The sequence below is a fragment of the Brassica rapa genome, chromosome A04 (genome assembly GCF_000309985.2).
Source record: "Brassica rapa cultivar Chiifu-401-42 chromosome A04, CAAS_Brap_v3.01, whole genome shotgun sequence".
In the NCBI taxonomy this organism is placed as follows: Eukaryota; Viridiplantae; Streptophyta; class Magnoliopsida; order Brassicales; family Brassicaceae; genus Brassica; species Brassica rapa.
The window spans coordinates 17,494,679-17,517,962 of NC_024798.2; the positions used below are offsets into that span (position 1 = coordinate 17,494,679).

The 23,284-nt window shown below is 38.4% G+C and overlaps 5 protein-coding genes across 6 annotated transcripts; 2 read left to right on the forward strand and 3 right to left on the reverse strand.

Moving 5' to 3' along the window:
• Window positions 1–2,895: 2,895 nt before the first annotated feature.
• On the forward strand, window positions 2,896–5,286 carry LOC103865258 (histone-lysine N-methyltransferase family member SUVH2). Its single transcript, XM_033290388.1, has one exon. The coding sequence runs from the start codon at window positions 3,211–3,213 to the stop codon at window positions 5,122–5,124; it is 1,914 nt and encodes a 637-aa protein (XP_033146279.1). The 5' UTR covers window positions 2,896–3,210; the 3' UTR covers window positions 5,125–5,286.
• A 913-nt stretch (window positions 5,287–6,199) lies between these two features.
• LOC103865259 (protein CHROMATIN REMODELING 35) lies at window positions 6,200–9,408 on the reverse strand. 2 transcript variants are annotated; one of them, XM_009143055.3, is made up of 5 exons: window positions 9,126–9,408; window positions 8,678–8,883; window positions 8,433–8,600; window positions 8,193–8,345; window positions 6,200–8,131 (listed from the first exon to the last, which is right to left on the reverse strand). In XM_009143055.3, the coding sequence occupies exons 1-5, from the start codon at window positions 9,172–9,174 to the stop codon at window positions 6,353–6,355; spliced, it is 2,355 nt and encodes a 784-aa protein (XP_009141303.2). In that variant the 5' UTR covers window positions 9,175–9,408; the 3' UTR covers window positions 6,200–6,352. The 2 variants fall into 2 exon arrangements, with proteins under 2 accessions (XP_009141303.2, XP_033146273.1); XM_033290382.1 differs by having other exon boundaries at window positions 9,172–9,317.
• A 1,242-nt stretch (window positions 9,409–10,650) lies between these two features.
• LOC103865260 (receptor like protein 27) lies at window positions 10,651–13,371 on the forward strand. Its single transcript, XM_009143056.3, has one exon. It carries the CDS (start codon window positions 10,891–10,893, stop codon window positions 13,198–13,200), a length of 2,310 nt encoding a protein of 769 aa, XP_009141304.1. The 5' UTR covers window positions 10,651–10,890; the 3' UTR covers window positions 13,201–13,371.
• A 267-nt stretch (window positions 13,372–13,638) lies between these two features.
• Window positions 13,639–15,929, reverse strand: LOC103865261. Its single transcript, XM_009143057.3, has one exon. It carries the CDS (start codon window positions 15,593–15,595, stop codon window positions 13,760–13,762), a length of 1,836 nt encoding a protein of 611 aa, XP_009141305.2. The 5' UTR covers window positions 15,596–15,929; the 3' UTR covers window positions 13,639–13,759.
• Window positions 15,930–16,167: 238 nt separating this feature from the next.
• On the reverse strand, window positions 16,168–20,835 carry LOC103865262 (pre-mRNA-processing factor 19 homolog 2). Its single transcript, XM_009143058.3, has 18 exons — window positions 20,599–20,835; window positions 20,424–20,509; window positions 20,220–20,291; window positions 20,068–20,130; window positions 19,689–19,775; window positions 19,415–19,556; window positions 19,205–19,326; window positions 18,766–18,882; window positions 18,370–18,465; window positions 18,228–18,287; window positions 17,819–17,893; window positions 17,612–17,716; window positions 17,316–17,432; window positions 17,139–17,216; window positions 16,959–17,043; window positions 16,819–16,870; window positions 16,661–16,731; window positions 16,168–16,588 (listed from the first exon to the last, which is right to left on the reverse strand). The coding sequence occupies exons 1-18, from the start codon at window positions 20,609–20,611 to the stop codon at window positions 16,452–16,454; spliced, it is 1,578 nt and encodes a 525-aa protein (XP_009141306.1). The 5' UTR covers window positions 20,612–20,835; the 3' UTR covers window positions 16,168–16,451.
• Window positions 20,836–23,284: the final 2,449 nt, after the last annotated feature.

Sequence of the window (23,284 nt, forward strand, 5' to 3'; positions counted from 1 at the left end):
GTCGGCAAAATTAAGCTATATCATCAACATCAGCAAAATTAGATGATACGACCGCTAATATGGCGACTTATATATGTTTTCGCCAAAAAGTAAACATTATGTATGTTATAAATTATTCAAAAGTACATATATGTTTTTGAACAATCATATAATTCTGATATGAATTGAACATATCGCGATATTTTTGTTATGAAAATGCTATCTTCTTGTCTATATACAATATAAAATCATACCAAAATTAAAAATTAATTTCTAAATAAAAAGATCTTATTTTTTAAAAAAATGTTGAATAGCTTATACTTCTAATTTAGATCTTATTTTATATAGGAGGTTTATTGAATCAAAGATTCGAGTAAATCCAAGATTCGAGTAAATCCAAGAAAATATTAGATTTGAGTAAATCTTAAAAAGATTTTGTTTCAATGTTTATGAGTTTTTGACAAAATTTCAAAGTTTTTATAGAATTTTTTAAATTTAAAATATTTTTTTTATTTTTTTAAATTACTATAGCTCGATATTTTATCTTTTTATGAAACATATAAATATATAAAAAGAAATTGTATTTTCCCAAATATATGCTCATGTAGATGTACACTAATACGTCAGTTAATTTTTCTTATGAAGATAACACATATATAATATTATTATTTAAAAAATATAGTTAAGAGCAATGTTTTTTTTATAGAAAATGTAAACGAATATATCACTTATACAAGATTACATCTTTAATTTTACTAAATAATAAAATTTATAAACTTTTACATTTCCAAAGAATATATTTTTATAAAACAACTATTTGGATTTATTTTATTTAAAAAAAATATTCTACACGTGGTATTTTCGTCGGCAAAATTAGCTGGTATATCATCAACATCAACAAAATTAGATGATACGACCGCTGATACGGTGACTTATATATGTTTTCGCCTAAAAGTAAACATTATATATGTCATTCAAATTATTCAAAAGTACATATATGTTTTTCACGGTCATATAATTCGGATATGAATTGAACATATCGCGATATGTTGGTTATGAAAAGGCTATTTTCTCATCTATATACAATATAAAATCATACCAATATTAAAAGATTAATTTCTAAATAAAAAGATCTTATTTTTAAAACAAAATGTTGATTAGTTTATTATTCTAATTTAGATCGTATTTTATATAGGAGGTTTATAGAATCATAGATTCGAGTAAATCCAAGATTCGAGTAAATCCAAGGAAATCTTAGATTTGAGTAAATCTTAAAAAGATTTTGTTCCAATGTTTATGAGTTTTTGACAAAATTTCAGAGTTTTTGTAGAATTTTTTAAATTTAAATATTTATTTAAAATAATATTTTTATTTTTTAAATTACTATAGCTAGATATTTTTATCTTTTCATGAAACATATAAATATATAAAAAGAAATTGTATTTTCCCAAATATATGCTCATGTAGATGTAGATTAATACATCAGTTAATTTTTCTTATGAAGATAACACATATATAATATTATTATTTAAAAAAAAATAGTTAAGAGCAATGTTTTTTATAGAAAATGTAAACGAATATATCTCTTATACAAGATTACATTTTTAATTTTACTAAATAATGAAATGTATAATCTTTTACATTTCCTAAAAATATATTTTTGTAAAACAACTATTTGGATTTATTTTATTTAAAAAAAATATTATACACGTGGTATTTTCGTCGGCAAAATTAGCTGGTATATCATCAACATCAACTAAATTAGATGATACGACCGCTGATATTATATATGTTTTCGACAAAAAGTAAATATTATGTATGTCATTTAAATTATTCAAAAGTACATATATGTTTTTCCACGATCATATAATTCGGATATGAATTGAACATATCGCGATATGTTGGTTATGAAAAAGCCATTTTCTCGTCTATGTACAATATAAAATCATACCAAAATTAAAAGATTAATTTCTAAATAAAAAGATCTTATTTTTAAAACAGAATGTTGAATAGTTTATACTTCTAATTTAGATCGTATTTTATATAGGAGGTTTATTGAATCCAAGATTCGTGTAAATCTAAGATTCGAGTAAATCCAAGAAAATCTTAGATTTGAGTAAATCTTAAAAAGATTTTGTTCCAATGTTTATGAGTTTTTGTAGAATTTTTTAAATTTAAATATTTATTTAAAATTATATTTTTATATTTTAAACTACTATAGGTCGATATTTTTATCGTTTTATGAAATATATAAATATATAAAAAGAAATTGTATTTTCCCAAATATATGCTCATGTAGATGTAGATTAATACGTCAATTAATTTTTCTTATGAAGATAACACATATATAATATTATTATTTAAAAAAATATAGTTAAGAGCAATGTTTTTTATAGAAAATGTAAACGAATATATCTCTTATACAAGATTACATTTTTAATTTTACTAAATAATGAAATTTATAAAATTTTACATTTCCCAAGAATATATTTTTATAAAATAACTATTTAGATTTATTTTATTTAAAAAAGTATTCTACACATGGGATTTCGTCGGCAAAATTAGCTGGTATATCATCAACATCAACAAAATTAGATGATACGACCACTGATATGGCGACTTATATATGTTTTCGACAAAAAAGTAAACATTATGTATGTCATTTAAATTATTCAAAAGTACATATATGTTTTTCCACGATCATATAATTCGGATATGAATTGAACATATCGCGATATGTTGGTTATGAAAAAGTCATTTTCTCGTCTATATACAATATAAAATCATACCAAAATTAAAAGATTAATTTCTAAATAAAAAAGATTTTATTTTTAAAACAGAATGCTGAATAGTTTATATTTCTAATTTAGATCGTATTTTATATAGGAGGTATATCGAACCAAAGATTCGAGTAAATCCAAGATTCGAGTAAATCCAAGAAAGTCTTAGATTTGAGTAAATCTTAAAAAGATTTTGTTCCAATGTTTATAAGTAGACTATAAGATTAGAAAAATTCAAATACCATCCTATCATTTCCTTATGCCTATAAGTAGGCAATAAGATCACCATAGTCTGTTGTCCAAAAAGAAAAAAGAAAAAAAAAGATCACCATAAGTCTTTCAAAGCATTTCGAAATCATTAAAAAAAAAACCAATAAAGTCGGATCCGGATCCGGATCTCGGCCCAAAGCCCAGGTGTACTTTCCGTCTCCGTCCCGCTTCATTTAGAAGAATGAATACTCTATTCGCATTTCCAGAACTTAACCGCACGCCCTCCGCCGCCGCGATGATGTCACTGCCTCCGAGACTACGCGTCAAGGCCGAACCAATTGACGATCCTACCCCTCCTCCTACTCCTACTCCTACTCCAACTCCCACCCTCACCCCCTCCGATATCTACGCCGAGTACTACAGCCTCTGCGAACGTGTCGCTTCCGCATTGGCTAACCGTAACAACGACCTCCTCGCGATCGTCCCCGTACCGGAAGAAAAACCTCCCCTCCTCCACTCTCCTCCACCGATCCCAACCCCGCCGGGATCAGGAGACAACCGCGCTCTCTCCTCCCGCCTCCCGCCGAGGTTCCAGAGACCGCATGAGCTCGCTCGCGTCGCCGACCTAGGGCGCGAAGACCATATACACCGCAGAGAGATCCTGAAACGGACTCGAGCGATCTACGACTCCCTCCGCCTCCATATAATCGCGGAGGCGATGCGGCTTCCCGGTCGGCGGCGTAAACCTAGAGCCGATTACAACGCCTCGACTCTGATGAGGGAGCGCGGACTGTGGCTGAACCAGGACAAACACGTCGTGGGTTCGATTCCTGGGGTTGAGATTGGAGACATGTTTCTTTACCGTTTGGAGCTCTGTGTGATTGGCTTACACGGCCAGCCGCAAGCTGGGATTGATTTTCTAACGGCTAACCGAAGCTCAAACGGTGAGCCGATAGCTACTAGCATTATCGTCTCGGGTGGTTACGAGGACGATGAGGATACAGGGGAGGTTCTTGTTTACTCAGGGCACGGTGGGCAGGACAAAGTCCACAGGCAGTGTCAGCACCAGAGGCTGGAAAGTGGGAACCTTGCGATGGAGAGGAGTATGCATTACGGTATCGAAGTTAGGGTGATTCGTGGGTTTAAGTATGATAATGTGGTTAGCTCGAAGGTGTATGTGTACGATGGGTTGTATAGGATTGTACAGTATTGGTTTGATGTTGGCAGGTCAGGGTTTGGTGTGTTTAAGTTTAAGTTAGTTAGGATTGAAGGGCAGGGTGAGATGGGGAGTAGGAGGATGAAGTTTGCTCAAGCGCTTAGGACTAAGCCGTTGGCGGTTAGGCCTAATGGGTATATAACGTTTAACCTTTCTGGTGGTAAGGAGAATGTTCCGGTTTATCTGTATAACGACATTGATTTTGATCGTGAACCGGAGGGGTATGACTACATTGTGAGATCTGCGATTCCCTGTGTGATTTCTGCTCGCGGAGGGGCTAACAGGGGCTGTGATTGTAACTATTCGTGTGGTAGTGATTGTTTTTGCGCGAGGAGGAATGGTGGTGAGCTTCCTTATGATGACGACGGGACTCTGTTGAAGGGTAAGCCTGTGGTGTTTGAGTGTGGGGTTTTGTGTGGGTGTGGTCCGAGCTGTAAGAACCGTGTGACTCAGAAGGGGTTGAGTAAGACGCTGGAGGTTTTCAGGTCCAGGGAAACAGGTTGGGGTGTTAGGACATTGGATTTCATTCAAGCCGGGGCCTTCATCTGTGAGTATGCTGGGGTGGTTCTCACAAGAGAGCAAGCCAAGATTGTATCAATGAGTGGGGATCCTCTTCTCTATCCGGGTCGGTTCACAGAGAAATGGAGTAGTTTGGGTGATTTATCTCAAGTGTACCCGGAGTATGTTCAGCCGAGTTATCCTTCTCTGCCGCCGGTTGATTTTGGGATGGATGTGTCGAAGTTTAGAAACGTGGCTTCTTACATTAGTCACAGCAAAGAATCAAATGTGATGGCGCAGTTTGTATTGCATGACCATAGTAACTTGATGTACCCTCGGGTCATGCTTTTTGCCCTGGAGAATATCTCTCCGTTGACCGAGCTAAGCCTGGACTATGGGTTGGACGATAAGCTGGAAGAGCGGCTCGCCATCTGTAATTGAGTTGTTGTTTCCATAGCTTGTTTCTGTACTTTTTTTTTGTATTTGTATCTTACAAAGATAGCCTCCCTTGATGCTTTTTTGTAGGAGGTAATTTCTCAAATTAATGATATTGTCACATTTCTTCCCATTTTAGCTTGTTTATATTGCCAAATTATGACTGTCTTTGGAGTTTTCATGTATTCTCTTGCGCCAATGGCATCAATGATGCAGATGTTGTGGCTTCCCTTCTTTCTGAGATGTATGCAAGGCAAGAACAGGAGGCCTATCCGTCTATTTTTGGGGTAAAAGTAAAACCTTCTCTTTTGTCAGTTTGCACCTTGTATTCTCTGTCGTTCATATGATATGATGGAGCAGCTTAAGTTGATTTAGAAAGAAAGAACATTCTGTAAAAGAATTTTTGTATAAAAAGCTTTTGAGTTTGTTTCTTCAGTTCTTCCTTTATCGTTTGGATTCATCTCATCTGATCTTTGAGAATGTTGTCATTTTCTGAGCTGTATGGTCACACTCACAGTCGTGTGGATATGGTTTCATATTCAGGACCAAAGCATTCAGTGGACATTCTGTCCTTACATTAAGATTTGTCTATGATGATTTTAAACACTACTGATTGGTTGATTTGAGTAAAGTGAAACCAGCATCCCAATACACATTATTGTTGATAGAGTGACTGCTTAATACTCTGAATCAATTAGAGCATTGTATAAGTCTCAAGAGTTAAGTCAAATGTTGCTCTGCTTTTGCCTCATATACTCTGTTTCTTGTCTTCCAAACACACCACCTGATGCATTCCTTTGGAGATCAACAACACGGAGATGTCGTTGTTGATTCTTGACAGATTAATGGTCTCTCTTTGTTTGATTCTTCAAGTAAACCGAAGTGTATTTCTCTTCTGGTTCTGTCAATTTATGTTTTCGTAAATTTAACCAGAAGAACTATGTCAAGCCAATTTAGACTTAAAATTACATTTTGGTTTACACTTAACCGGGTATACAAGAACTGGTACCAACCAGATTGTTATACAGTGTATTTGGTAAAAAGTCTTCACCTACTGAAACATAATTTGATTTAATGCGAGTTAGTTAAATAAGTATAAACTTGAAACTAAAATAACAACGTTCAGCTCACAAACCCAAAAGAGAATTCAGATTTAAATAAAATTCTACTCTGATTTACCCAAAAATCAGAAACCGGTTTAAACCGGTTAGACTTAGTTATCAAATTAACTACTTCACCTAGTGTATAAACTCTTGATATCTTCCTTCATCTTAGTCGTCTCAAGAAACACATCACCACACTGATCAACATCCACGTCCCTAAACCCAAACTCATCTCTTCTTCCTCCTCCACACTCAACGTTCCACTCAAACCACATCTTAGACATCATCTCCTTCCTCGAACACGTCTCAAAACTCTCCTCCTCCGGCGAATCCGCAGCCACAAGCCTATACGAATACACTCTCCTCTTCTGCCCCGGCCTATAAGCTCTAGCCACAGCCTGCTGAGTCACCGAAGGGTTTAGATGAACGTCGAGAATCAGCACCCTCGACGCACCCACCAGCGAGATCCCTTCTCCACACGCTTTGATCGATCCGAAAAACACTTTAGCGTCCGGAGAGGTGTTGAACCTCTCCATGGACACCTCTCTCTCCCCGCTGCTCGAGTCGCCTGTGATGGTGAACATCTCTTTCCCCAGCCTCCAGCCTTTCGTCAGGGCCATGAGTCTCTCGAGAGTCTTAAGAGGGATGATGTATTGGCTGAAGACTAACAGCTTCTCACCCGTTGACTCGCAGAGAGATACGAGGTTGAGGAAGAACTTCATCTTGGCGCCGTCTTTAACGTTAATCTTCTTCAGCAAGGTATCTAGCTTCTTCAGCAAGTTATCAGCGAAACCCTTTTCTCCATTCGAAGGGTTTGCCTCCAAGAAGGCTTTAATCTTCGGGTGTATATACAAAGCAGCACCGAGAGAGATCTGCTTGAACAGATCCATCTCCCTAAGGCCTTTGATTTCATCTCTCTGAAGTGAGCTCAAGTTAAGCATCACAGTGAACTCACTAAGCCCTGGAAGCAATCCCTTGAAGTCCGCTTTGTGATAATGCAAGACGTGACGTGTCATCTCGCGCAGATCCTTAATCATACTCGCTTTAGCTGAACTCTCTCTACTCAATGTAAGCTCCACCGCAGCGAAGAAAGTGTTTTCAATACTACTCTGGTTCATATGTTTGCCGCTAGGTATCTCCGCCTTGCTCATGATGCGAGAAACAATCTCTCTATGACGCTTCAAGAACTTGGGACGGACTAGGTTTAATATGTTAAACACTTCCTCAACGTTGTTCTGAAACAATGTCCCCGTGAGAACAACTTTCCTACGAGTCTTTACACGTGCGAGTGAGATAAGCAGGTTCGTCTCTTTGTTCCTCGACGTGTGTCCCTCGTCGAGGATAAGCAGCGTCGGCTTCTCGAGGAGAATACGCTTGCAATCTTCTGACACCTCATCATCTATGCTAATGCTATCATCGCATATGATCTTGGCGAACTGTTGGTAACCGAGAAAGAGTATGCTTCTCTCTTCAACCCATTCTCTCAACACCTTGAGTTGTTGTCTTCTTGATTCGGCTTTGACGCTGTAGAGATCATAGAGAGGGATGTTCTCCACCGCCCATTTAGTGAACTCTCTCTTCCAAGACTCTATGATCCCCTTTGGGAGGACTATCAGCGGTTTGGCTTGCGGATCCATGGCCATGAAGCTTTGGAGGAAGCTGATGAGGAGGAATGTTTTGCCTGAGCCCGGCGCGTGTGCTAAGATGCACCCGCCTGGCTCGTTGGATGCGAGGTTGTTGCATAGGAACTTGAAGCCTTCGATTTGGTGGGGTCTCATCTCGTTGTCGTGCCTTGGGTGGATGAACATCTTGTCTCCTAAGATGTTGTTAGAGTGGGTTTCTGTGAAGTCCATCCTCGTTGTTTCTGTGTCTTCTTGTTCGCGTGTGTAAGTTCTTCTTGATCTCTTTGGCTATACATCAAGGAAGAAAGTAAGATTCAAGTTGTCAGTTTATTACAGTGTGATTACTAACCTTGTAGTAGACAACTTCGATGATGCTTTCGATGGGTGTTTTGATGAGTCCACAAACACGGCAGACTTCTCCGACGTCGTCCTTGTAGATGAAGGAGTGCTCACAGTCTTCTACTTGTTTGGGATCGTTGTCTTGTAGATTCTCCACTGTTACCTATAACAATAGGCAAATAAAAAGAGCTGAAAACGCTAAGAAATGAACATAGAAACTGTTGGTCAATGTACAAGAAGTAACCAAAACCTTAGATGACTCTTGAGCAAAAGCCATTTGCCTCCAAAGTTCAGCTTCTTCTTCTTCTTCACCAACTCCATATGGATGAGTTCCATTGTCATCATCTGTATGAATACTTGATGAATCCTCCTCATTATAGCCTTGAGGACTTAAGTCAGATCCTGAGGAATCTCCACTCTTCACAACATAAACATGCAGAGTTCAGATCACAGAGAGTTAAAGTGATGAACATTCTTTTCTGCAATAAAGCTTACAATGACTGATTCTTGAGGCAGATTCACTGAGACAGAACCGTTGAAGAGTTTCCTTTTGAGCTCACAAAGCCTCTTCACACCATCAGCAAGCCATCCGTATTTGCTCTCTTCAAACCCATCAAGTAGATCCGGTAGAAAGAACGGGTCAGGACGCTTGGTGAGTTCTGATTGGCTAATCCTCTTGCTCTCCGACCTCAAAATCCAAGCTGTGTTTCACCAGTTAAACAAAAAATCAGACATGAATCCATCTCTTTCTTTCTCAACATTTGCACTAAAAGAAGTTCATTTCATCAAACAAACCCAATAAAGATACGATTTTTATGTCAAAGTTTACAATCAGGAGGAACCAAACCCATGTGGGTGGGTGTAAGAAGAATCAAAACCCATTGTTGTTCAACAAAAAGGGTCACGAGCAAAAGAGAATGCAAGTGTGTGTATATAGACGTACGCAAGTTCCTCGCCGTTGAGAAGGGTAGAGAGTGATCAGTACCCACCATTGTGTGATTGTGAAAGAGCTCAAGATGCAAGCTTTGTGTAGAGAGTAGATAGATTTCAAGTAACAAGGACTAAAAGATTTGAGTTTTTCAAATGTTAAAGGTTGAAGCTTTTTTTAATTTTCGTTTCCCATAATAGAAGTTAGTATGGGGTGGCAATGGAGAGAGAGAAGGAGAAGCAGACGAACGTTTTGGGGGAGGAGGAGGTAGATAAAGACAAAAGAGTATCTTCAATGTACAGAGTCTTTATTAAACTTGCTCTCCACTCTGAACAGTGTGCACGCGTTCTATTGTTTGTAACGTTTCCAAAATGTAAACAATATTTCAAACCTTTGTGAAGCTTAATCACAGAATGTGGTTAGTAATGTGTTTTGCCTTATCTCAGGTCTCCATTGTTTTTTTTTAGTTTAACATTGTTTTATGTGTGTTGCGTTTACATATTGCATGCAAAACAAAGTTTCTTTTTTTAAAAGAAATGAAGGTTATTAAAAATACTTTAAATAAACCTTTCAATAGTTTTTTGCAAAGTTTTTTTTTTTTTTGGTAAGTTTTGTCTGGTCTTTTCCTAAAAACAAAGCGTTTTTATGAATTTATCTATGATTTATTCACGTTTATTTCGGGGTAAGATAACTTTTTGTGTATATTTGTGTCGCTGATGCGAATCAATTTATTTGGATTATAAAATTTGAAATTTATTGAGATTAGGTGAGTATATAATGAAAGAGATAAATTTTATTTACCCTAACTAAACCAGTTACGTATATTTGTATTATTTAGTTATTACATCCGAATAAATACCGGAAAAAATGTGGTGTAGTAGGTTTTTCGAAGAGATCTAGTTGGTTGGTTGATTGGTTCAATGCTTCATTGTCATGATTTGGGATATGAATTGTATTTCTTGCGTGAGTGTCAGTTTACCTCATTAGTGTATATCTCTGCTTCTTATAGAATGACGTATACCCTTTGTTGGATTAAATTATATAATGAGTTAACAGCTACAGTACGAACTAGGGTAGGCGTTCGGATACCCATTCGGGTCCGGTTCTGATCTATTCGGGTTATGAGTTTTCGGGATCAAAGATTTCAGTCCTATTCAGATATTTCTAAATTTAGGTTCGGGTTCGGTTCGGATTCGGATAATCCATTTAAATTGTTTAAAAAAATTTAAATTCATTATATACTTTAAAAACACAAAATCTATAAACAAGATATCTTCTAAATTTTTTTACTATCTGTTGTGTTTGTTTCTAGTTGGGAGTCTCACATTATTCCAATCAATCAAACCAAATATGAACATATGCGAGATAGTTCAAACTGATGTGAATCTACCACAAAATATGTTAAGTGATATGTCAATATCAACGTTGATTAACCAATGGGGCTGGACTAGTGACATTCGAGGAATAACCTCAATACAATAAATCCACAGTTTGATTTCCATTGGACACTAGAAGATTTACGAATGTGGATATCGCTGGCCCACATATTAGTAGGTTGATTTCGGTCGCCAGACTCATAGTTAATTAAAAAAAAAACAACATTAATTTCAACTTTGCCACTTGGTTGGTTCCGGGACAATATCTTCTCCACCATACATTCTACCAAGACTTTACTTTAGACATGCTCCAAGTCTTCACTAAACAAGGATATATGTAGACTAGTCAGACTCATCTTCTCTGTATCTTTTCTTGCATATTATCATTCGTCTAAAACGTTTCCATGTTCACCATGTCATCTCTGCGATTGCATATTCTCTTGGTACACTTTCTTTGTTGTGTCTTTGCCTCAAGCTTCATAATGACAAACCCTCTTGTTTTTGGACTTGCTGCTTGTCGTCCCGACCAGATACAAGCTCTTCTCCAGTTCAAAAACGAGTTTGAATCAGACGGTTGCAACCTCAACGACTACTTTCACGGTGTCACGTGCGATAACACAACTGGTGCGGTCACAGAGTTACATCTCCCAAATGGCTGCTTAACTGGAGTTATAAAATCCAACAGTATCCTCTTCTCGCTGCGTCATCTTCGTCACCTCAATCTCTCCCACAACAACTTCACTCCCTCTTCACTCCCTTCTGGATTCAGCAATCTCAACAAATTAGAGGTTTTGTCTCTTTCCTCTAACGGCTTCCGAGGTCAAGTTCCTTCCTCTTTTAGTAACCTAACCAAGTTATCCCAGTTTGATCTCTCACACAACGACCTCACTGGTGGTTTCCAACTAGTCCAGAACCTCACCAAGCTTTCCACGTTAGACCTTTCCTACAATCACTTCTCTGGAACCATCCCTTCTTCTTTGCTGCTCACTCTACCTCTCTTGTTACATCTTGATCTCCGCGGAAACTATCTCACTGGCTCCATTGAAGTTCCCTCCTCGCCGTCATCGAGGCTTGAGCACTTGTTCCTTGGACATAACCCTTTCGACGGACAAATACTAGAGCCTATCTCAAAGTTAACAACCCTCAAAGAACTTGTTCTCTCTTTCATAAACGTTAGCTACCCTATTGACTTGAGAGACTTCTCCTCTCTCAAATCTTTGCTGAACCTTGAGCTTTCCGGTAATATCTTATCGGCCACAACAAGTCTGATATCAGGTTCTGATGTTCCACCAAATCTTTACCGGTTGATGATGAAGGGCTGCAACATCAACGAGTTCCCTAAGTTTCTCAAGACCTTACAGAACCTAGAGCGGTTAGACCTTTCCGACAATCAGATCAAAGGGAAAGTTCCAGAGTGGTTATGGAGTCTTCCCCGGTTGAGCATAGTGAGTCTAAACAACAACTCATTCAACGGTTTTGATGGTTCTCTTCACAAGTCATCAGTTACAATGCTAGATCTTAGTTTCAACAACTTCACAGGATCCCTTCCTGATCCACCACTCTCTATAAAACTCTTCTTGGCATCAAGAAATAGTTTCACAGGAGACATACCTCTTTCAACTTGCGACCGAAGCTACCTAGATGCTCTTGACCTATCCTACAACAACTTCAGCGGCGCAATTCCTCAGTGTCTTAGTAAGTTCAAAATACTCAATCTCCGGAAAAACAACTTGCATGGAATCATTCCCAACGCATTCTCCAGCAGCTCTCCTCTACAAACACTTGATGTTGGATACAATCGAATAAGCGGACAGCTTCCGAGTTCTCTTGTGAATTGTTCTTCTCTAAGGTTTCTGAGTGTGGATCACAACAATATAAAGGACTTATTCCCTTTCTGGCTTAAGGTTTTACCGGATTTGCAAGTCCTCACCCTAAGTTCAAACACATTTCATGGTCCTATATCTCCTCCTCAAGGACCTTTAGGGTTTCCTGAGCTGCGGATACTTGATCTATCAGACAACAAGTTTACAGGAAGTTTGTCACCAGATTACTTTGTGAACTGGAGTGGATCATCATCAAACAAGATGTATGGAGATGGAGAGATGTATATGGGAGACTATACAAATGATCTCTACAGCTATTTTTATGGTTTGGACTTGCAATACAAAGGTCTTAATATGGAGAATAAAATGGTAAATACTTTCTATACAGCTATTGATTTCTCTGGAAACAATTTTAGTGGACAGATTCCAGAATCTATTGGTTTCTTGACGGCACTCATTGCGCTAAACCTATCCAACAACTCTTTCACCGGCCACATCCCTATGTCTTTTGCGAATCTTACAGGACTAGAGTCACTAGACCTGTCTCAAAACAAACTCTCAGGGGAGATTCCTCAAGAACTTGGTGCCCTCTCGTTTTTGTCGTACATAAATGTCTCTTACAACCAACTCAAGGGTGAGATACCAAAAGGGACACAGATTAGTGGGCAGCCTGAATCTTCCTTTGAGGGGAATGCAGGGCTTTGTGGTATTCCTCTCCAGGAAAGTTGCTTTGGGACTAGTGAGCCACCAACACAATGGGAAAAGCAAGTAGATGATGAAGAGGAAGGAGAGGTGTTGAACTGGAGAGGAGTAGCAATAGGGTATTGGCCTGGATTGTTGTTTGGACTGGCAATAGGACATGTTATTGCTTTAAACAAGCCGAGTGGCTAGTGCTTATAATTGGTTTGAATAAGAGCATAAACCGTTAGGGTTGTTTTGTTCTTGCGTCTGATATTTGGATTTTCTTGCCAAGTAGTTTCATGTGTTTCATATCCAAGACACTCTATGCAACAACTAATCAACTAATCAAGACACTATATGAGAAAAGATAATACTTCTATATATTGTTTATGCATATCTCAACTAATCAAACTTCTATAATCGATCCAATGTATTATGTACCGTAAATTGTGTGTTGTCTCTTGAGAATATGCATGCAGCAACTTGAGAGGATCAATATCATTTGAAATCATAAGGAAAAGACAAAAGGAGATTCATGATAATGCTATTTGTAATCAAACGTTCAGTATAAAATGATGGAGCTGATTTCACGCTTGTACACTGATAAAGCACAAACGTTTGAATCGTAACATATATGACATTGCAGATTATGTAACACACCAAGTCACTAACACTTGATGAATATTCAGGATTTGACCAGATAATTTACAAACCCCAGAAAACATAAAAGAATATTAATCGGTTTTAAAAACGAAAATGTAAAAAATAATCACACATAACTCAAATTATCAGCTGAGGCCAAGCGCGGCAAACGCTTTGACCCACCTTTCTTTTTCGACCCGTCGTGATCCGACCCGCCTCCACACACAAAAGTACATTCCGCGCCACAAATATTACTAAAACACGAGAAAAGACCGTTTCCTCCTTCCGTGTGACGGCGCTGATGCTTCTTCTTCTTCTTCACCGTCGGAGTTTTCCGCCTCGAGATCTTCCCTCCGCCTGCACTCGCCGACGCCGGAACAATCGCGCTACCTACATCGCTGCTCTGGTGACTCGATCCGAGATCGTAAAGCGGCGGAAGCTCCGTCCGCCACCGCTCGAGTTTCGATCGAAGACCTTCGATGTTGCTATCGTCGTCGAGGCTCCACTCGCTGAGGATCGAACTCTCAGTGTCGTTAGCTTGCGATCTCTCCTTCGCCATCTTATTCGCTACTTCCGAAGGCGAGGGACCTAACTCAGATTCGGTTAAAATCAATCTCCCCGCCAAATTAGATCTCATCGGCGTACCGAACCGTAGAGGCGATTTCATCGGCGTTCCCTTGTAGGTAGATCGAATCGGAGTCGATCCGATTATATTAGATCGTAACGGAGTCGATCCAACGAGGTTGTTAGATCTCATAGGAGTCGATGATCGCATAGGACTAGATGCAACCATGTTAGATCTCATCGGAGTCAATCGCATAGGACTAGATGCAACGATGTTAGATCTAATCGGAGTAGACGCGACGATGTTCGATCTCAACGGCGTCCCGTGCCTCGATAAGTACGGAGAAGCGCGGTTGCTGCGATCGTAGTCCCTCGGCGGCCTTGGCTTCTCGATCACCGGCGTCGATCTCCTCGGCGTTTTGCGTGAAGGATCGTACGATCGGTAAGGCGAGTCCTCGTCGTATCTTTCGCTTCTTAGTGGCATCACGTTTGGTGATTGATCCACAAACTCATCCTCATACGAATCATCATATCTATTGCCTGGGATATGAGGTGTTTTGTAAGGCGCTTCGTAATCGTCGACGGAATCATCGGTGGTTGTATGGTGACCCGACGTTGTAGGTACAGTTTCGTCATCGCTGCTCGGTAATGCGCTCACAGGCTTCCTATTAGCCACCCGGCTACGCTCTGCTCTGCTGAGAAGATCGGAGACTACCATGGAGCTGGTATCACTCCTCGTACGACGGAGCACCGGTGGTGGTGGTGGTGGTGGTGGCCTGGAGACTACGGATTGGTTCTGTTTTGAAGACGGAGATTGCGGGTTCTTGGAGCTTCCTTTGGCGCTGTTAAGATGCAGATTCTGCAAATGCGGATCGTCTTCACCTAGCAAGTCTCTGTAACCAACAGCAGACGAGTCCATGTTGGTGTAAAGAGGCAAACTTCGCATAGACCCGTCAAGGATTCCGACACCGATGTTGAGGATCCCTTGAGGACGGCCTGACGGTCGGCGAACTTGGAGGGCTACGAAGCGCATTCCGGGAGGGGGAGTATGGCGGTACTCGTCGTTGGTTCGGTATCCAGGTCGGCGGTTTGGTGGGATTAGGTTGCTGATGAGGACGCGGACTGTGCCGACGTGGACATCACGGAACCAATGCAAAGCGTAGATTTCGACCACGACGGCTGAAGTATCAGCGTAGAGGAAATCCTCGCTGACTCGGAAGACGAACTTGTCGTTCCAAGTTGGGTTGGCTCCACCGGTGTAGTCAACGCGGGTGGTGAGTTTACGCTCGGAGTGAACCCAAGCCACCGCGTACGTCTTCATTTTACGGGAGACAGGGGCTAGATCCTGAGCGGAGATTAGGTTGAGCTCTAGTAATTGGAAAGATGCAAACATCGACATTGTTTGTGGACAACAATCAATGTTTTGTTGTTTAAAGTCAGTCACGTTTGACGAAATGTGGTCGAAGTTTTAGGAGAAATGAAAGGGTTATGGAGTTGGAATATCGAGGTTCTTGATCAACCCCATAAGAAGTGGATGATTCTCCATTGGATAAATCATTAGACTGTTATTGTTTGGTGGCTAACCTCCGAATGCTATGGATAAGTTATTGGCCATTGCTTCTTAAGCTTCTTTTTCTAGATGTTTTTTTATTAACCTTTGAAGCAGAGAGATGAGAGAGGAGAGAAGGAGTCGATCGTAGGTTCCATTTTTTTGGTTGTGCTGTATATAAATTTTGAGAGATAAATCATGTTTGATATGTAGAGGTTTGCTATATTAGGAGGAGAGATGAGTTTTATGTCTTGCAAAGAGTTTTTTAATAGTATTTTTCTTCGTACACAGGCGATCTAGAAGAAAAAGGTCTTTGTGGCTATTAGGTCAGAGAGGATTTGACATGTGTTTGGAGATATTTAGTGCTAGTTTGTGCTACTTAACGGTCTAAAAGCAAACTATAATCTAAACACACAAAAAGATAAACGTCTTAATTTCATTTAGATTCGATCCTTGGAAACAAAAAGAACAGTTTGGTACAGGTTTTGAAGGTACAAAGAGAGAGATTAAAAGAACCTAATAAGAACAATAGAGTGAGCAAACTCAAGTGTGATTGATCGTTTGAGTTCAGAGAAGTACCGAAGAAGATCATTATGCCAACTAACAAATCTTCCTTATAGCTGTGAAAACTGTAAGATACAACAGAAGAGAGAGAAGAAACCGGAGATGAACATTTGAAAATTTGCTGAGTTTTCTAACGAATTCTTCAGGAGTCTTGTGCAGAGTCATCATCGGCATTGGCTATTTGGTCACCAGGAAGACCAAATATCCGTAGGTTACGGTCCATGGAACCAACTGCAACGTATTGTGCATCTGGACCAAACTTCACACATGTAGCTTTACCTGCAAGCTCAAAAGGTTTTCGAATTAGGAACATCATGTGACCCTTGAAAGAGTTAATGAAAGGGATCTTACCAGTGCCTGAGAGGTCTGGGAGTGTTTTGATAAGGTTCCATTCAGCTTTCACACTTGCCGTCTGGTATAGTCTGCGGCCGTTACAAACATATTGTTAAACTTTATAAACCCAAGTGCAGATTACTGAATTGCAGCACAAGTATCAAATCCGCACTCACCTGATATCTGATGCAGCAACACCAAGATAAGATCCGCTAGGGTCAAACTCCACTGCACAAAAAAAAGTGTTTTCATGATCTTATACGAGGAGATTAATCTATCAACAAAACGACTAGAATGGGATACAGTAGTTGCATACCAGAGTTTGCATCTGCGGATAAGAATGACTTGAAGTTCCTTAACTTGCGCAGATCCCACAACCTAACACCATCCTCGGCAGCAGTCTGTACATTTTCAGAACCACAAAACCAGCATTAATGTAAATGTACACAGAATCGTAGTTTCACTTTCACGTCTCGGAGTTTGTTCAAGTACTCACCGCGAGGAAGTAACCATTCTCAGAGAAAGATATAGAGGTAACTTCACCGGTGTGTCCATCAAACTTCGCCACATTTGCCTATAATCCAACAAAATAATTCAAACTAAATGAAGTCTTGTGCACATAAATATTGATATTTTAAGAGGAAATAGAATCCTGAAGGCCAGAGTTTTTTACCTGACTTTTAACATCCCAAATCTTAACAACAGATTGAGAAGTACCGGTTCCGAGAATGAGACCATCAGGATGAAAAGCAGCAGCCGTGTAATCCACCTTCTCAGAATCATCGGATACCTGAATAAACACAAGATATATGAAAATGGCTCCTTATGAAAGGAGCTTATATGACAATGCTTATGAAGAAAGTATAACCCAATCCAAATATATAGAATAGTTTCTGTAATATAGCATATACGCAAAGCTAGAAAGGAAGACATGTATTAGTTGGCTCTTTGATGAAAGAGATGAGGGACCTTTGCAAGGCATAAGCCAGACGAAAGATCGTAGAAGCACCATGTACTGTCAAGAGATGCCGACACAAAGTATTTATTTGTGGCATGCACAGTTACAGCTCGCACCTGAAAAAAAAAATTATCATCGCTACTATGTCAAGCAAAAAGTATATGAATAACATGAATAAAATGTAACAGACTGTAAGAGTTCTTCAGTTTCATCCTTACCTCTGCAGAGTGATCATTCAATGTATGCCCACAAGCATAATTCCTATCCCCAGAATCCCGCCAGATACGGACTGTCTGCAGGTAAGTCACTAAATTAGTAATATAAAGATGCCTATTTAACAAATGGTGATGTTTATATCGCAATGACTTTTGTGTGAGTGATCATAACTCTACGAAGCGAACCATAGTTTTTCAAAGATGGCATCATGACATCTACAGATTTAGATTTGAAGGCTACTTATTATCTTCTCACACTTAAAGTAAGCAAATGCATCTGCCAACTACTACTTTTCAGAACAATGGCAAACAAAACGCAGGATAACAAAACTCCTACAGATACAATGACCAAGCACCATTCATAAAAAATTGAAAATATGGATTTCAAATCTGTAAATGCATCTTGAGTTACCTTGTCAGCCGAAGCAGTCAAGACAAGATCACTGTCACCTACAAATTTTACGCTTGTAACCTACAAAAGGGTTAACACATACTAAGGACAAAGCCACGGAGAAAGGTAAAACAGAATCCAAAGCAAAAGAAAAATTAAATACCTTTTTCGAGTGACCAGTTAGTGTTGACAAGATCTGCCCTGAAGGGCGATCAAAGATAACAGCAGTTGCATCCACTCCTCCGGTAGCAATGACATCCTAATTACCAATTAAAAAAGGATAATGAGAGGTAAACTTTGGCACACCAAAACTAGTGTAATGGATATCAAAAGAAATGCGAAGGATCACATGCCATAATACAAACTATCGCACACGCCTATTGACATATAAGAGAACAATTAAAAAACTCTGCCAAAAAAAACTGAACACTGAACAATAAAATGAACACTGCCCAATCAAGGACTTAAAGGATGTATTCAAATCATTCATGAACACAAGTCTGCCTGTCATGCTATGCAATGACTTCCGAAAACAGACAAGAATAAAGTGATGAGAAACCTTAGAATGTAGGATATCCATGGAACAAATGCCCGGTTTGTTGGTCTTGTGGAGTGGGTGGCTTGATAGCTGAGTGAACCTCTCCAAAGAATCTATTGAAGCCAATGTTTCAGGAATCTGCAGAAAAAAATGCTTAGATTAACAAGACAGCAGGAACCAACACAAGACACAAAACTCCAAAGTACATTTGTGAATCGAGTGGCACAGAAGAAGAAAACATGCGAAGAGAGGCAGGAAGTAGCAACATTTTCCTTTTCAGTTTCAAACACATACTAGGATCTAAATAGATATATTGAGTAACATAAATCATAAGCCTCCAGTTTTACAATTGACTGTTACAAACAAGAAAACAATACATATAAAACTACTAGTCGTAAGGTTTTGCCATCCGACTTTCAAATGACATGATCAAAGTTTGATGGGAAATAATATGCAGTACCTGTCGCTTTTTGCGCTTCTGGGAAAGAGCAGCATTGCAATCAGTCAATTCTGTGATAATTTCAGCTGAAATGCCAGGACACAACTTCTTCGCATCAGGAGCCATTTCTTCATCACCAGCAGCTATTGAACAACAAAAGAGTATTGTAACATGTTACAAGATAGAAAACTAATTAGCTAACACATCTTGAGCAAAGGTGTACAATCATACCTCGTTTACCATTGCTAAGAGCAGCATTAGCTGTCACAGCTTCCGGGGCTGCAGGTATATGCCTTTCAACCTCTGCAAGCAATTGGCGCGCTTCATCTCTTTCTTTTTTAAGCCTAGCAATCACGCGACATGCAGAATCATGCTGCAAACCGAAGGAAAAAATTATTACACAAATTGTTCAAACGCGCTTAATAAACGATGAGACGTTAAAGATAATAAAACAAGGGTACATAATATAAAAAAAATCATGCCACAAACGCACAACTGAAATTACCTGATACAAGGCATGACTTAGCTCTTGCCTCGCAGTATGCAGTTGTTGCTCCAGCGCAAAATTTGATAGCATCAAACCGTCCCATTCCTAGAAGTGCAGCAAAACAGATTAACTTCTCACGCATTTACCTTGTCTAATTCAACCTAACTAATGAACAAATTTCTCTTGATTAACAGTCAGAAAACGAGCAGATAATCAGTATAATAACGGTTCAGTTAAACGAAACTTGAATAATTCTAATAACCAACCCTACACTATTCCAATCCAAGGCTACCAACCAAACTCTACACGACCATAAACAGGAACAGGGGGGAACTTTATCGTGAAACTTCCATAAAGAAAAGGCGGAAACAAAGTTCTAAAACATTTAAAAACTTACATTTTGGAAAGTTCCAAGCAATCCAGGGATGCTAGCTGTATGCACTGGCTTCGGTTTTATAACCTGCAGAATGGGTCAAAGGAACAGAAACATCTTAAACTAAGTTCTTCAACAGTTCTCCACATCAAATACTCAAAAGAAAATAACACTACCTTCCCGGTTTTGATGGGAACAATGTCATCAATGGTAAGAGGTTCTCCAGTAACCGGGCACTTCCCATAATCCTACAGGTCAAAAAGAACATCCATCAAACCATCACCAAGTGGAATTAATTATCTAAAAAGACTCCAACTTGAGGTGCCTTGAAAATGTAAACAGGATCTGAATCTTAAAAGGAAAAAAGCTTCAAGCTTTACCAATATATGCCTCTCGATTAATCGCCTCTCGAAGAGCAAACCTGACTTCGTTGAAACCACTGCCTCCTCTGGAACTTCTCCGGAAACTGTATGGAACAAAGACGGTGGTGACGTCACTAATCAATTTTAAAAAACCTAAATCGGGATATTGGGGGAGAAATAGAAAGAGATTTACTTGCACAGTTCATCGTGGAGAGAACGAGTAATACGAGCTGTTGGAATGAAGTGGAAGTCGCTCGGAGCGGCGGAGCTAGGGTTAATATCGTCTCCGGTCCGGCGCTACGAAGCAGAATCGCGCAAGCCGGGGAGATTGGTAAAGGGAGAGAAGATGATTAACACTCTCTCAGTGGGAAACTAGGGGTTCAGTTTTGCTATGGGCCTTTAATGATTATAATCTTACGTTTGGGATTTATCTCGTCTTCGTGGGCTTTTGAAGTTTCTAATGAATCTGATACGGCCCTGGAATACTTAAAACGGCGCGTTTGCACATGTGTGTTTTTTTTTTCTGAATCAATATCTTTTTTTATGTTTGTTGATTGTCAGTCTAACTCAATGAACAAAAAATATTAATATGCTTATTGATTGTCAGTCTAATCAGAAATTTGAGGTAATTTTTATTAACATGATAAATTTGTTGTTATTCAAACATGATTTACACAAAAAAATCAGTGTTTCTGAGATTGTTATTATATAAAGTACTATTTTAAAAAATATTTTAAATTGTGATTTTTTTGTGTGGATTCTATTATTTTAAAAAAAAAGAGAAACAACTCATAGGTTTGAATGAAATTTAAAGCGATTTAACAAAATCATATTAATTTTTTAAAATTTGCTTAAAATCATCTAAAACTCTTTAGACTTGGCAAGAAACCGTGATTGGTTTTTCAAACTTTGTTTTAACAATTGAAAAATATTGTCAAATGAAAAAGTGATTAATATAATAAAGTTTTTTATTAAGAGACTTGCGTCTCTTGGAGGAGAAGCAATTGTCACTTTCTATCTCTTCTTTTTACTTGTTTTATGTTTTTCTTATCAATTTAATCTAAAAACTGGTGGAAATACTCTCTCGTGCTCATGTTCTTTTATAAATCAAATAACTTCAAATCATTTTACATTGAATATATCTCCAATTTTTTATTGATTTATTTAATAAACCATCACGAACTAGTATTGGAAGAAATATATAAAGAAGATATCCAAACAATTTTGATAAGGAAGAAGTGCATTACTAACCCATTAAGATGTGCTAGTGGGGTGGGGTAATCACTATCGAGAGCCATAATACAAAGGTAAATTGGATTCTCTCTTGAGAAGAACATATTCAAAGTCTATCACATATAATGGGCCCATATGGAGTTGAAGTCTAGTGATGTCGAACTCTAGTGATAGAGGTGGTCACTGGACTAAAGATGCATACTCAGTGTGACCAACATATATGATGGATTTGTTGGATTTCCTACGACACTAACCTTCCTCCTCCATCTTCAATCGTTGTGTACTATCCTTTATGGTACAATAATCCTAACCCTACTTGGTTTGAGGCAACACAAGAACTGCCTCCACTTCACTCTCAAAATCCTAGCCAAGAGCTCACTCCACCGACCAGTAGAAAATGGGGTTTTGGCTGGGGAAGCGGCAGCAGACACCACCGTAATAAGCTGGTGTGGAGGAGGAGGATCCAGTATCAAGCTGAGTCCAACGGCAATACACATGCTTAGAAACATACCCAACAAGTATACGTACGTATCTATATGAATATATATCATTCACTAGAAGAGTATTTGTTAAACAAAGTCGTGAAATAATGTGTTTTATGTTGCGGATGTTATGATGATGTATATCGAATCTTATAATTATTATGTAAGCAGGAGAGAGATGCTTATCCAGTTCTTGGATGAGTATTGTGAAGAAGAAAGTAACAAGAGGAAGATGAAGAGACTGTCTATGATTTCTTATATCTTCCAATCGATTTCCATTAAGTTTTTTGTTTGTATTTTTTGTTTAAAACTTTATCACTATTGCTTAGTTTTAATATTTGATTAATATACCTGACAACATCAAAAAAATATTTGATTTGCATACCTATACACTTATATAGATGTATGCGTGTAGGCAAGAGCAACAACCTAATGATGATTCAACTTTTTAGATATGATAATCGATTGATAATATGGATGATATATCAATTCAAATTTAATTGTTTTCGCTTTGATATATATGTTACATAACAATGTCATAGATTGATAGTACAACATTTAATATCTTTCTTTGAAACTAAATTAATGGCACTAAATTGAGCAGGAGCAAAATGAACAAAGGGTATGCATTTGTGAACTTCACAAAAGCAGAAGCAGTGTCGAAGTTTAAGGCGGCGTGAAGTTGTTTCTCTGTTGTTTTAATTTTCGTGTTAGCAATAAGAATATCAGTTTCAAAAAATTGGTTGAATTTCTGTTTCCTTTCTTCTCTTAACCTGGAAGGTGCTCACATGGGACCGATAATAAATTTGACAGGAAAATAAAATAAAAAATCAAGAATTAAAAAGCGACTACCGATTGTCACTTATCAGGACTTTTTTTTTCTTTTGTCAGCGATGTATACGTAAACTATTAGGACTTTTCGGACCACAAGGAACACGTTCACTATTTGAAGTCGCGTTCTGGTTATAACGCAACCAGAGAATGTTGCTTAGAAATGTACTTTTTGTGAGGTAGTTTCCAACGTTGTCAGTATTCATCTTTTAGTTATAATATTATCTTCTGAACACTCGTTTGTACTGTTACTGTATATCGAGTACACGAAGATCTTGCAAATAGATAAAACATTGTTTGACAAAATCTCTGTTTATTGGAGAATGGACCAAG